This window comes from Lycium ferocissimum, chromosome 4 (genome assembly GCF_029784015.1).
Source record: "Lycium ferocissimum isolate CSIRO_LF1 chromosome 4, AGI_CSIRO_Lferr_CH_V1, whole genome shotgun sequence".
Taxonomy (NCBI): Eukaryota; Viridiplantae; Streptophyta; class Magnoliopsida; order Solanales; family Solanaceae; genus Lycium; species Lycium ferocissimum.
In genome coordinates, this window is record NC_081345.1 from 20,611,562 (window position 1) to 20,624,910 (window position 13,349).

At 35.3% G+C, this 13,349-nt stretch overlaps 1 protein-coding gene across 1 annotated transcript; it reads right to left on the bottom strand.

The window, feature by feature from the left end:
- Positions 1 to 2,194: 2,194 nt before the first annotated feature.
- On the bottom strand, positions 2,195 to 3,506 carry LOC132054448 (transcriptional regulator SUPERMAN-like). Its single transcript, XM_059446455.1, has one exon. The coding sequence runs from the start codon at positions 3,254 to 3,256 to the stop codon at positions 2,579 to 2,581; it is 678 nt and encodes a 225-aa protein (XP_059302438.1). The 5' UTR covers positions 3,257 to 3,506; the 3' UTR covers positions 2,195 to 2,578.
- Positions 3,507 to 13,349: the final 9,843 nt, after the last annotated feature.

Genomic DNA, 13,349 nt, shown 5'->3' on the forward strand with positions numbered 1-13,349 from the left:
TAGCCTCCGCTAGTTGCTAAAAGAGGCTAAAACCTCCGCAGATTGTAACTTTCAACCTCCACAAACTACCCATTTTTTTTAGTGCTATTATATACACACATACACCGTGCATATCGACCAAGTAGTGTTACAGTTAACGGGGTAAGTAATTTGTATAGAGAGTTCGTTTGCAAGAATAAAACTCAAAAGAATTGACAAGGACGCGAGCAAGAGGTAAAGCATGAGGTTTAATTTCATCCAAAATGCAATTTTTCACTGAGGCTTGACAGGCCAGCGTGAGTCCTCTTGAAATAAATGTACGGCTTTATGAATGTTGTTTTTAATTTAATATGGTATGGATAGCACGAGTTATTTTTTCAGTTTGTCAAAGGGGTGCCTTCCCGCGAAGTTGTTTTTGTTTGACTTAGCATGTGCTCAAAAAAAGGTTAAGTTACATTTTTGGTCAATTAGTCAAAAATAATTACATTCGCTAGTCAAATATAAAGTATATACGTATATACTTTTGTGCATCTAAAATGTATATTTAATACATTTGCTGACTATTATTTGATTGACAGGTATATACGCCAATTTCTCAAAAAATAAGGATAATCTGACAAAGGACTTCAATTATATTGTATGTGGGCCATTCAAATACTGCTAGCTTCTGAACAGATGGAATTGTCATTCTTCAATTTAAACTCTTAACAACTTTAAGGAAATATCAGAGTACAACATGTGAGCTACATAAAATTTTGTAAAGGCAGAGACACATTAAAGGTATCAATTTGTTCATACTTTACGAAAACTGGTAATACTTGCCAGCTGCTAGCTCACTGCTGCCAGTCTCCGACAAGAAACAAAGCAATGACACCACAGGGGCAAAGCTTCTTGGTCCCTTATTTTGGATAAACTCTCTTTAATTTTTTCAACATCAGTCAACAATTTAATTCATGAGTACATATATATGATAAACATTGGCATCTAACTTTCAAGTACAATAAACTGCTTGTCACCAATTTGTTTCTCAAGTTGCCTGTACCTACTTTATTATGTATTTCTCTGTCTCTCCTGATTTATATTGTATTTTCCTCTTTAGTCAATTACAAAAAGAATTATAGGAGTGTCTTTTTATTTTAGAAACAATTTAACTTAGTCTTCTTATTTTACCTTTAATAAGATCATTTATAGCAACACAAATATCTATGACGTAATAGTAAAAATCACAAATTTCAAAAGTTTTTTCTTTCTTAAAAATTGTGCCCGATCAAAATGCAACACATAAATTAGGACGGAGGTAGTTCTTGTTATGAAAAAGGCCGATTATTATGGTACGTAGAAAAAACGATTACTGGAGCGTATAGTTAGTCATATTTCAGTACCTAACTATCTTCTTCAAAAGGAGTATTCTAATAGTGTCAACGAGATAGTTAAATGGTTAAAGGTTCTATAAATATAAAAAAATCCAGAAGATGAATTAAAAGAGAGACTCCTAAGTCGTAATGCGGAGAATCAGTTCTATTTTAATCAACAGTTGTGTGGCACTTTGTTTCCAACAAAGTGAACAACTTTTTTTCTGGTGATGCATGATTCAAATAGAAGTAGTGGTACTTCATGTGAATTCACTTTCCTGATAAATGTACCATTATCCCATGTGCAGCCCATGCACTTGTAAATGCTTGCAAGGTCATGAAAATGAAAATTATGTCTTTTCCAACATTGTACTTATAAACATTGCATAAAGCAGTGCATCGATCCACTTGTTGGTCAATATTTATATCAAATATATTAATAGTACGTTAAACAAAGCAGCATAGCCACCTTTCTTGATGTTCTAAACATTAGTAGGAGCATGTCTAACGTAACTTAAATCAAACAATTCATAAACATGGTCTGGAAACAACGTCGTTGTTTTTATAGCAAAACAAAAATCTATATTCTGTGGAAAACTGCATCTTGTCAGATGATGTACCAAGTTAATTTGTATCTTAGACTTGAGTTTTTCTCTACACTCTTATCTGTAACATATCAATTCTAAAAACCCCGTATAATTTAAGTTAGATTCCGTTAGAATGGTCACATACTAAGCAGTTAACTAGCTAATTCAGTTTTAACTTGGTGAAAAAAATTCAATTTTAACGTAAAGGATTGTTGAAGACATAATTAAGTAAATAAAAGTATGTTTGAGCTCTCTAACAGCTTTTAGATGAGATGATCACACTTTTCAATATGATACGAAAGCAAACAGAGATCATAGGTTTGAGTTTCACGCCACCCAATATCAAAAAAAGAATCAGACACTAGTCTTAAAATGCAAAACTATATACTACGATGAAAATATATAGTTAAGCACAACAGAAGAGATACTGAAGTGCAGAAGTTGAAATTACCTTTGACAGATTAACCATATTACTTGCCATATATATATAGCTAAATCATGGCAATAATATGGAAGAGAATATAATTTTTAAAAAAAGAACAAAAAACAAAAAATAATAGAGAGCACTACGCCAGTCAAGGTGGTCTTCATGGAATTACTTCATCACCTGATCATACTTTTTCTTGTTTTTACAAACCTTAATTGCTGTAGGAATTTGGTCTAAGTGTATCCTAGTCGAAGTTCCAGATCCAAATCCTGTTTTGATTGAGTGAACAAGCCAATATCCAAGTCCAATCTCAGAAATTCTTTTTCTTGCATGAAAGAACCAAGTTTCCCATCAACCCCACAAAGTGCTAATTTAGCATTTTTCATATTTACCAATTCTCCAGTACTCTTTATCAGCTGGTCATCTTTTTCCCATATCCTTATTTCATGAGAACCACCAGCATTATTATACGTGGTAGATTGAGGAGACAGTAATCTTGAAGTAAAAGGTGAGAATTTTCTTGAAGGAGAGGGTGATGGTGATGATGATGAAAAACTAGGGTTAGGGTTAGTGTTTGGATCAACATTAAGGTTTAGAAGAGAATACCTATTATTTTTAGGTGGTGAGTGTTGTCTCAACCTGGCTCTATCTCTTCTATGAACATTCATGTGTCCACCAAGTGCTTGAGCAGATTTGAATTCCCTTTTACAAAAGCTACATGTGTAAGATCTTGGAGGCCAGGAGATTAATCCATGATCTGCATTTCCATAATAATAATCCCATGATGACTCTTTAACATTGTTGTTGTCGTTGTTGTTACTAAACTTTTTCATGTATCTTGCCATGAAGCAGCTTTTGTGTTTCAAGTCATTATTACTACTGTTGAAACTGTTTCTCTCCATGCCTTCCATTTTCTTCACTATTCAAACCTAGCAAGATCAAGAGGAATTTAATAATTATGTTCAAACATAATTTTTCCCTCTGATAACTTTTGTTGTTGAGAGGATTTTAGTCCTTGGTGAGGGTTAATTGGAGAGTTACTAACAGGGGACTAGTGATGATGATATAGAGCTTAGATTTGGGATACTCTGTGTGTGTGTGAGAATGTTTATTAAAGGAAAAAATGACAGTGGGGTAGGATAGTGGGAAGGTGTTGAGTACTAGGGGGAGAGGGTGCACAGTGAGGCCATAAAATACTAAGCCAGCAGAAGAAAAACCCCATTGGAGAGTATTTAGGAGAAAAACACTTATATTTGGTCACAATTAACTTACTTAATATGGAAGCTTTGTTCTCCAAGGTCATGCAATTTTCTCTCTCCTCATTGTTTAAAATAATTATTTGGTATTCGGTACCGTCGATTAATTCTGCCTCTATCTATCAATGATTTTTTTATTTTCAGAACTCGAACCCAAGCTCTAGACTCCTCTATATACAAAATTTGAACTTTCATGTCATCCTTCATGCAAATAATTTAAATTTTTATAACTTTCGAAAGTCTATGTTTTCTTTACGCGTGTTTTTTACTGGTTAATTTCTTTTAGGCATGGTGGCAATGCGGAAACATATTTAGATTTCATGTTTTATTACTTTATAAGCTGGATACAAAAGCAAGGTATTATTATTGACCATTCGCAGCTTAAAAAAATGCGATGCCAACATAAAGCATAAATTATCTTTGAGAATCACACTGGTAAGATATGTACATACTTAGGGTAATTCAAAGATATTGAAGGCAGCTAGTGTATGCTTTGAAAATTTTAAAAACATTGCTCTGTAAACTCAATTTCCGAATTCTTCAAAATAAAAGTTACTTTAAATAAGTTTGTATTGTGACTGTTGACACCCAATTTTGTCCCTCCTTTATTCCAATTTATTTCCCTGGGCTTTTAAATTAATTAAATCTAAATATTTTATTTTCACTATTATTTCTACTACTATTAATATCATTACTTTCATTTTCATTATTCTACTACCAAGTATTACTTTATCACAAATTTCAAAAGGGTTCGTCGTCACTTTATTTTCGTTAAATTAATTATCCTTTATCAAGTCCTTTATTTTCTACATATTAATCATAATTTATCATAGTATATATTGGACTAGTTATTGAATTAGAAGCCCAAGATAATTAATATGGAAGAGGGATTTCAGCCAAATAAATGGCCCAAACGGACCAGCCCATTTTCGGACCAAAACAATTCAGCCCAACAACCAGACCAGCCCATTACCCGACCCGACCCGGTCCAGCCCACTTTCTTAAACAAAACATCATCAGCCCTAATCCGTTCTTTTCTTTTCTCTCTCTCTCTCTCTCTTCACGCCGTTTCCTCAGCTCCTCTCTCTCTCATCTCCTTCATTTTTAGCAAAAGATTCGTCCCCTTTCAACCATGGCAGATTTGCCACTCCATTTACATACAAGTCTTTCAACACAAGACGATGAAGACATTTTTTTTCCTCTTTATCTGAAAAAGCTGTGGATACAAAGCAGAGATTTTCAGATTCAACGGATGGTTTTTGATTCGTTTTCAAAATTCAACTCAAAATCCCATTTCAAATCCCGCCCAAAAAACGAGAGACAAAACCCTAATTTTCTACTCCTATAAATGCCTCTTGAACACTTCAGTCGAGGGGGGATCTGGGATTCCGAAGGAGAAGCAAAAAAAAAAAAAAAATCAAACTTTCACTCTAAAAATACTTTGGTTTTCTACCGAGATTTTTGGGTCAAAAGGGTCTGGAGCTCTTTCTTAAAAATGCGGTCTTGAAGTCTCTCAAAACCGTATAAACATTTTGTTGAAATATGAAATCGGTGACGAAAGGTTAAGTTCGTGACGATTCGACTAACTCTCGTCGCTGTTTGGCAAAGAACTTTAACTACGACCAAGGCATTTTATTTGTCGACTCGAGTCTCGAATCCGTTAATACGAGAGTAGATTCGAGACCTCCATACCCCAGTCCACTGCACCTACAAAAGGTGAGTTTTTATCTATTTATTTCTATTCTCCTTTAAATTCTGCATAATTTTCCTTTTTTTTAGTTTGTTTTGTTTCATATTTCAGTTATGTAACTTAGCTTTGTATACGTTGGTTTGTCTGGTTTAATCGGTGGTATTAGCGATAGGTTGAAGTTTGGAATTCGACTGTGTAAAATAATGTGGAAATTTAGTGGTTTGTACGTATTTGTTTGGTTACGAGGCTACAGATCTGCCGATGTGTTTGAAATCCCTTAAATGCTTGAATGTCGGTGCAATCCCTCTCTTCCCTTTTTTAGTTCGATTCGATGTTTTTATGTGTGTTCATGATTCTTCGTTTGTGAACTTGAAATGGTTTTAGTTCATTATGTAAGTTTCTCACTTCGCATTGTCCCGTCTGTTTTATCTTCGTTCTTTTTTGGTAGTTTGTTTTAAATCCCGGCTTCGTTCCGATTCGCCTTTTAAATATCTCCATTTCGGGGCCGTTATTACTCTCCGTAATACCTTATCTTTTTTTTGTTATTTTTTTTATTTTTTGCATTCTAGGCATTTTGTGCTCCGTTGTCCTGTTATCAGCATGTTCATCTGGAGATTAGCTCACTTATGCGTTTGTTGTTCGAATTCTGTTTAGCCTAGTGAACACGCTCAAACCTTGTTGTGTTTGCCCTTTGCTGTGGTAATTGATTGATTTGGCAAAGGCTGTTAAGCCCTGTGTGGCTTGGGAATAGGTCGTGTTCTTTCAAAGTCTAGGTAGCATGACATTGAGTCCTTGAATCTTCCTGATAAGTGGTGTCACATGGTTATCCTATCATGTTGCCTGATCTTCCCTTTTCGATAACTAATTGCGTTGGTTCAAATTCGTATATGTTTGTCATTCGCAAATATTTTCAAAACCAAAATCTGTGCCCATTTGTGCTTTATTTAAGGTCCAATCTGCTGTAGAGTCATCACGTACCATGGGTTGTTCTTCCTTCGTGTTGCCTTAAGGCTTACTATGCATTATCATTCATTTACCCGATCAGATAGCAATAGCCCCATTTCACTATTTTGCTGAGCTTCTAGCTGAATCGTTTGCACCCATACTTGCCTTACCCTGCTATTATCTCTGAGTGTTAAAACGTTGTTTCCTCTTAGTTTGCCTTATGCCATCTTTGTCAAGGCCACCGCACCATGTGTTTCAAAATACTTGCCTCGTTTTTATTACCTTATTATTTAGTATACATACTTGACGTATCTGCCTAGGTCTAGTTATATTTGGCTCCAACTAATGGTGGTTGGTTACCGTTTGTTGAATATGTGATCTTTGTTCTCGAATTGAGCTCGTCGTTGAGTTTAAAACGCACATTTACCCATCATGTTTATTCTTTGATGAAGTGTATCTATTACTCGCACTTTCGTTACTATTCCAAGTTACCTCGCTCTCGTTGTGGCTTTGAGGTGGCCATTGCTTGGTTTGTCCTTGCTTGACTTTAATAATCGCACATTTTCTTTTCATCGTGTCTTGCTTACTCGTTATCGTTGCTTGCCTTTGCCCTTTCTGGGGAGTTATGTGACCGATTTGTTATTAATGTTTTGTGTCATTAAGGTCTCCTACAATATGAATTTCATGTCTATATACTTGTATATTGTCCCCTTATCTCGTGCCCTTTATTCGTTTAAATATCGGCCGCGCGTCCGCGTTTTTAAAATATGCTATGAGCTAGTTGTTTGCGTCTTGGTGTACAATTCTGTAATGAAATATCTGACTTAGGTTTTGTTTGATTCCATGTCTAGAAGTGCACTAGTAGGCGTGTGTATGAACTGTTTTGAGACAACTTGTTAATCATGTTAATATTAATAGATTACTAATCCTTTTCCTTTTCATTTTTGTGCATGACTATCGTATACGAGTCCCTCGGACTGGTCTCCTCCCGCATTTTTGTCACACCCCAATCCTGATAGGGCATGATGGGCACCCGACCCTTACTTAGAGTCGAGCGAACCCACTGGCTCTCGTTATATTCATAATCTCACTGGACCTGCAGGTCATGAATTGAAATGCATAACGGAAGCTTTTTAGGAAAAAAAAACATTCTTTCCGTCTTTATCAAATCAAGTAAGATCTGTGATCATATGAAATCTGTAAAGCAATGCATGATAATCCATCAGCTTACAGAGCCGCTTGCAAAACTGGCATACTATATACGTGACTCTGTCTGCAAAGTCTCTAACATAAATTAATATACCATAACATGGATACTCTGACTCGGCAACACTCCGGAAAGAAATGGAGCTCGCCAATCCAGCTGGAACATCTTCTAGCCATATCCTCTACTCGTCTGTATACACCTGCGTGGCATGAAACGCAGCGTCCACAAGAAGGGACGTCAGTACGAATAATGTACTGAGTATGTAAGGCATGAATAATAACATAATATAGATATGAAAAGTAACAATGAGTAAGAGAGATAACCTGAACATCCGGGATGCCTCATAAGGCGGATGTCATGTATGCTTAGCCCTTTTTTTTAAAAAAACATTTCATACATATACATAGTAACATGCCCGGCCATAAAGGCTCAGTGTGAAAGTAACATGCCCGGCCAGAAAGGCTCGGTGTGATATATAAGTAGTATCATGCCCGGCCATTTAAGGCTCGGTGTTATCATCATTAGCCCGCGTCCGGGCCTCCCGCGTCCGGGGCAACATCATAACATGCCCACTGCAGTGGTGTGCACATCTACGTGCCTGCCCGGCCGACTATAGCGCGGCGCGGTGTGAGAAAATACATACATACATATATATATATATATATATATATATATATATATATATATATATATATATATATATATATATATAAACATAAGAGCCCAATCAAAAGCCACAACTGTATCGGGAGTGACGTAAGGTCGGTAACCTCCGATTATATTATGGAATAATTATCGTCGCTTTGTCTCACCTCAAGGAACAATTGATTTAAGGTGAGTCTATCAATGGAGAATAGAACTAAGAGAAAACATAGAATAAGACCATAAATCTCATAAGGCATCAAGTCATGTACTTTTGGAATCTTAAAAGAAATAGTCATCATTCATGAACAAAATTGAGACATCAAGAAATAGTTCAACGTTCTCATATCGTCATCGAAAACATAAACTTGAAACCTTTAAACATGAAATCATCCTCATCATTTTCATCATAATAACATTCTCATCTTTAACATCATCATTGTTATTGAAAAACATTCCCATCGTTGCCATCATAAGGCTCACATAATCACAACCTTTGGTTTGGAAGATACGGATATATTTTGGAAAACATTTATGGATTATCGGAAGGAAATCATGCCTCGGAATCTTAGATTTCTTAACTTTTGATAACAAGGAAAATATGGAAACATTTATGAAATCATAACCTAGAGATCTAAGATTTATAAAATCATGCCTTTGAAAGAAAGGGACGAGCCTTAACATACCTGGAAGATAATTCTCGACTTCCAACTTACTTCCAGTCTTGCAACTCTCTTAAGAATTATTCGTAGCTTCGTAATCTACATATGGAACCATTCATAATATCGTTAGGATCATCGTCATACGCTCGTCTTAAACACTTAATGAAAGTCCTTTTAGATTCTCGAGATTCGGCAGCATTTCCCCTGTTTATATGCCTAGCCCGAGATTCCAATTCAACAACCAACAACATCAACAACAAAATCAATAGCAATAACATCATTTCCAATACCAACATATGCCATAAAACAGCCCACACACTGTTTTCTAAATTTCCCAACCAACCAACTTGGGATAGGACTAATTAATAACTTTATTTCCGTAAAGAAGTCGAAATTAATACTAACAACATCCCCAACATCCTACAAGATAATTATATGTATTTTCATCCAAATTTCTCTTCAACCCTCAGTCCATAAATCAACAACATCCACACAATAAACCATAACCTCTATTCTTGAAATTATTCCTTAATTCATATTGATAGAGAAAGAGATTCAACAATTCATACCTTATTCTTTATGAAGGTAGCAAAATCTTCATCATTTTCTTGTCCCCAAGATAACTCCAACACCAAATGAAATTATAATCGCGTCTCACGCGTTGCCCGACCTCGATTGATATTCCGTAGCTTGAAATTTTGCTCAAAATCTTCACTTTTATGTGAGATTAAGAGCCCTTTTTGGTGGCTGAAAATTCTGGAACATTGGAGCATTTTTGATGAAGAAAAATGGGGTTTTTAGCCCCTTTTTATATTAAATTGGGTCGGCATCACTGTAGCGGTGCTGGTTTGGTCGCGCGACAGTTCAGTTTGTAACGTCTATAATTCTCTACTCCGAGGTCCTATCAACGAACGGTTTGTTGCATTACAAACTAGACTCGACGAGCTTCATTTTAGGCTTTGGTTTCACCTTAAAACTCCAAATATACTAGGAGATATGCGCCTCCAAAGTTGACTAAAAATTCGCCCAGCGTTTCTCAAATTTTCGTCGAACTTATTTCTCTTCAATTTATTCGACCTCGAAATATTTCGGAACTCTCCATATATGATATTTATCAACTATTATACTAATAATGGCCATGTTCTGGTGTTTCAAAATACTCTTTCCCGATTACGACTTACGAGATCGTAATTCACCCTTTTTCTTCGTTGTTACGTACTTTCCATGGCTTGTGCCTTTCAAAACATCATGGGACGTCTCCGACACTCCATTACTACGGTGAGGTACATGTCATACTCATGCTCTGAAAATGCGGGGTATAACAATTTTGGCGTTGGGCCAAAAGCCCAACGTGACCTCCTACATACCAGCCCTGTCCGCAAAGAAAGAAAAATGGAAAAGAAAATCTGGGCTGAAGCCCAAACAGGCCGCAGCAGTCCAAGAGAGCCCATTTCATTATATCTACTCCTCCATCTTTTTTTTTATATTTATTTTTGCGTGTATTTAATGTGTATTGTATGACTAACATTCTTTTGTTTTGTTAATTTAGATAAACCTTAGTGACATTAAGGGTTCTAATTTAGTAAATGGGTAGGAAGAACTAACAATTAATACCATAAGTTTCATTTTCTTCCTTTATATTATAGTTATTTATAGTATCTTAATATTTATTTTCAAAATAATTGATTTTTTTAAATAGCATATTTTGAATTAAAGGAGTTATGTCTTATTTATTATTATCTTAGAAATTTCGAAACATCACTAATACGCAAACATAAAATCAAATATATTTTATAAATAACTCTCTCAGTTTTGAATTAATTATGCATATTCTTAAAGAATAGTTAATAAAAAATAAAGAAAACTCTCATCGGCTATTTTGTTTATACTACTAAAAAAAAAAAAACTAATTAATATCTCGCCATTCGAATTATGTCAAATGTTTATTAAAACGCTGCATAAATCCCACTTTCTTCTATTTATAATTTTCTATAAATCTTATTTCAATAGCACCACTATATTTCTATAACCTTAACAATATTTACAAATTATTTTATTTTCTATAATATCACATTTACACTTAGCCTAATTAGATTTAAGTCTGGTCGGATTAACCATTATTAATGGAACCTGGAGGATGCCTAATACCTTCCCTCTAGGTTAGTTGAACCCTTACCCAGAATTTTGGTTTCGTAGACTTTAAAAACAAATCAATTTTAGATAATTACTTTAATTAATCTTAGGTGCCCTAATTCACCGCAAATAATTAGGTGGCGACTCCTTAACTTTAAATAACCCCGGAATTACCCGGATGTTGTAAACTATTTTTGACTTAGGTTAAAATAGGGTATAACAGTGACGAGTTCAAGCACAGAGAACATATTTGAAAAGAAATTACGTTGAAAAAAATAAACTACAATAATATGCAGATCTAGAAAAAATGAACTTTTGAGTGGTAAACGAGTTATGCAACAAATTTTTACTAGATGAATGTTGTAGAATTTATGGAAACTTAATAACTTCAGCAATTCGTTCCTGTATCAGATTTTATTTAATGAACTTAATTAAATGACGCATTGAGATAACTCCCACAACAAAGGAAGATATTATAAAACTAAAAATGAACAGTCTTACATCAAATAAACAATTTAATCTGTATCTATCTGTTCTGATATCGAATTCAAATATTCTATGTAAGATTGCAACTTGATTTTTCAAAGTAACAAATATTTTGGATCATGTCTTTTTGACAAATAAAAATCCAGGAGGAGTACATTTTTGTTGGAAATCTTATGGAAAATACTTAATCACGAATCTTGTCGGAAAATACTTGATCACGAACCTTGCAGGAAATTCTTGAAAGCTTGAAGCATGTCAACTAATACACTATGCTTAAGGATATTTCACCCGGTATGGATGTGTGACGACCTCCCTCGAGTCCTGGTGTATTGTCTATGCTGTTACCTTAATCCCTTTCACGCTGGCGCTACGGGTATCGAACCCGGAACCTCGTGCTCCTTTACATACTCCCTAAGGACTGCAAGAAGGAGGCGCTCCCGCAAGGGGGAGACAAAAGTGACTGCAAGGTCGCGGGTTCGAAGCGCTGCAGCGTGTGCGAACTGGCTAAGCACCCTTTCACGTACAATACCCGAGTATGTCAAGCATGCATGCAAAAAATGTCCGGTCGCATCCATACCGTGTGGGGTCTTCACAGGATGTGTCCCCTAGGGTTCAACAAGCTCTTCTAGTACAAAACTATAAGCCAGAATCTAACAAAGATTAAAAAAGAAAACCCAGCACACACTATAATACGGTAGGAATACTTTTTCTTAACATCTGCCCAAAGAAGGAGGACTTCACTTTTTATATAGATGAAAATGTCTTCACTGTATGGTTGTGGAATCCCAACGGATATCTCTAGATAAATGCCAATAAAAGGCTAATAGTTAATACCATTAAAGAATAGATCGTGATGAAGAGAAAGGTCAAGTAATAACGTATGCAAGCTGGGAGCAAATAATGGTCTCAGCATAGTAATTGTCATAATGACAATTTAAAGAATTTAAGAATCAATAGTCAGTGTTTATTACAATAGTAACTGTAGATATTAGAAAATAATAGTAATTCTTTTTGAGATGTCATATGATTTTTCAACAATCCCCCTCATATCTCAGAATAATAAGGAACAGAATGAAATAAGAAGTTTTTGCTGGGTTTTCACATATGAGTACAATGCGTCGAATAACGGTGTTGCGTAGACTATGAATCAGACCTAGATAAAATAAGATTATACTTACAGAATAATTGGTGAAGTTTAGAACTTCTATATATGAATATGAACCAAAAATTCTTTTGTAAGTTCATGGTCTTATCACATTATACCCGCATAATCTTTGTCGTTATCGTGGTTTTGCGCTAAGAGGCCATGTGCGTGTCCTGGTATTCATGAGTGCTCTAGAAATCTGTCACAATTTCATAGGAGCGGCACCACTCCACACTCATATAGTTCCAATCATCAAGTGTATTCTGTAGAGCAATACACCACCTATAAAGGATCTGAATTGGATTAAGAGTTTAACTCAACCTCTCCTTGCAGTAGCACTATATTCACACACCATAGGAATGGACTACTTAATAGTGCATACTTGATCAACTTATGACTTATTACCCATATGAACCTAATTCACGGGATCTCCAATCACATAGGGTGGGTTACCATTATTGTTGATCTTCTCAAATTGACAAAAGTCTCATTCCCCTCGATGTTTCTTTTAGTCTTGTGAATCGGCCAAATTCACCTCAAACATCACATAATTCATGAAATAATTTCATCTCACAACAGCGTGTTTTATCACTTTATGTCTCAAACGGATATGTCTATTTTTTCCATTGAAAGATTTATTTTTCCACTACAACTAACGCTGCTTGGAAAACACAACATATAGACACGTTGGTTTTATCCCAACTTCAATACTCACTAAGAAGTATCTTAGCCTCATTACTAGCCAACTCCAAACCATAAACTCAGATTTAATTTCATTATGGTCTATTTGGCTGATTTTAATATTATTAGACCCCCACAATTGGTAAACACATATAATC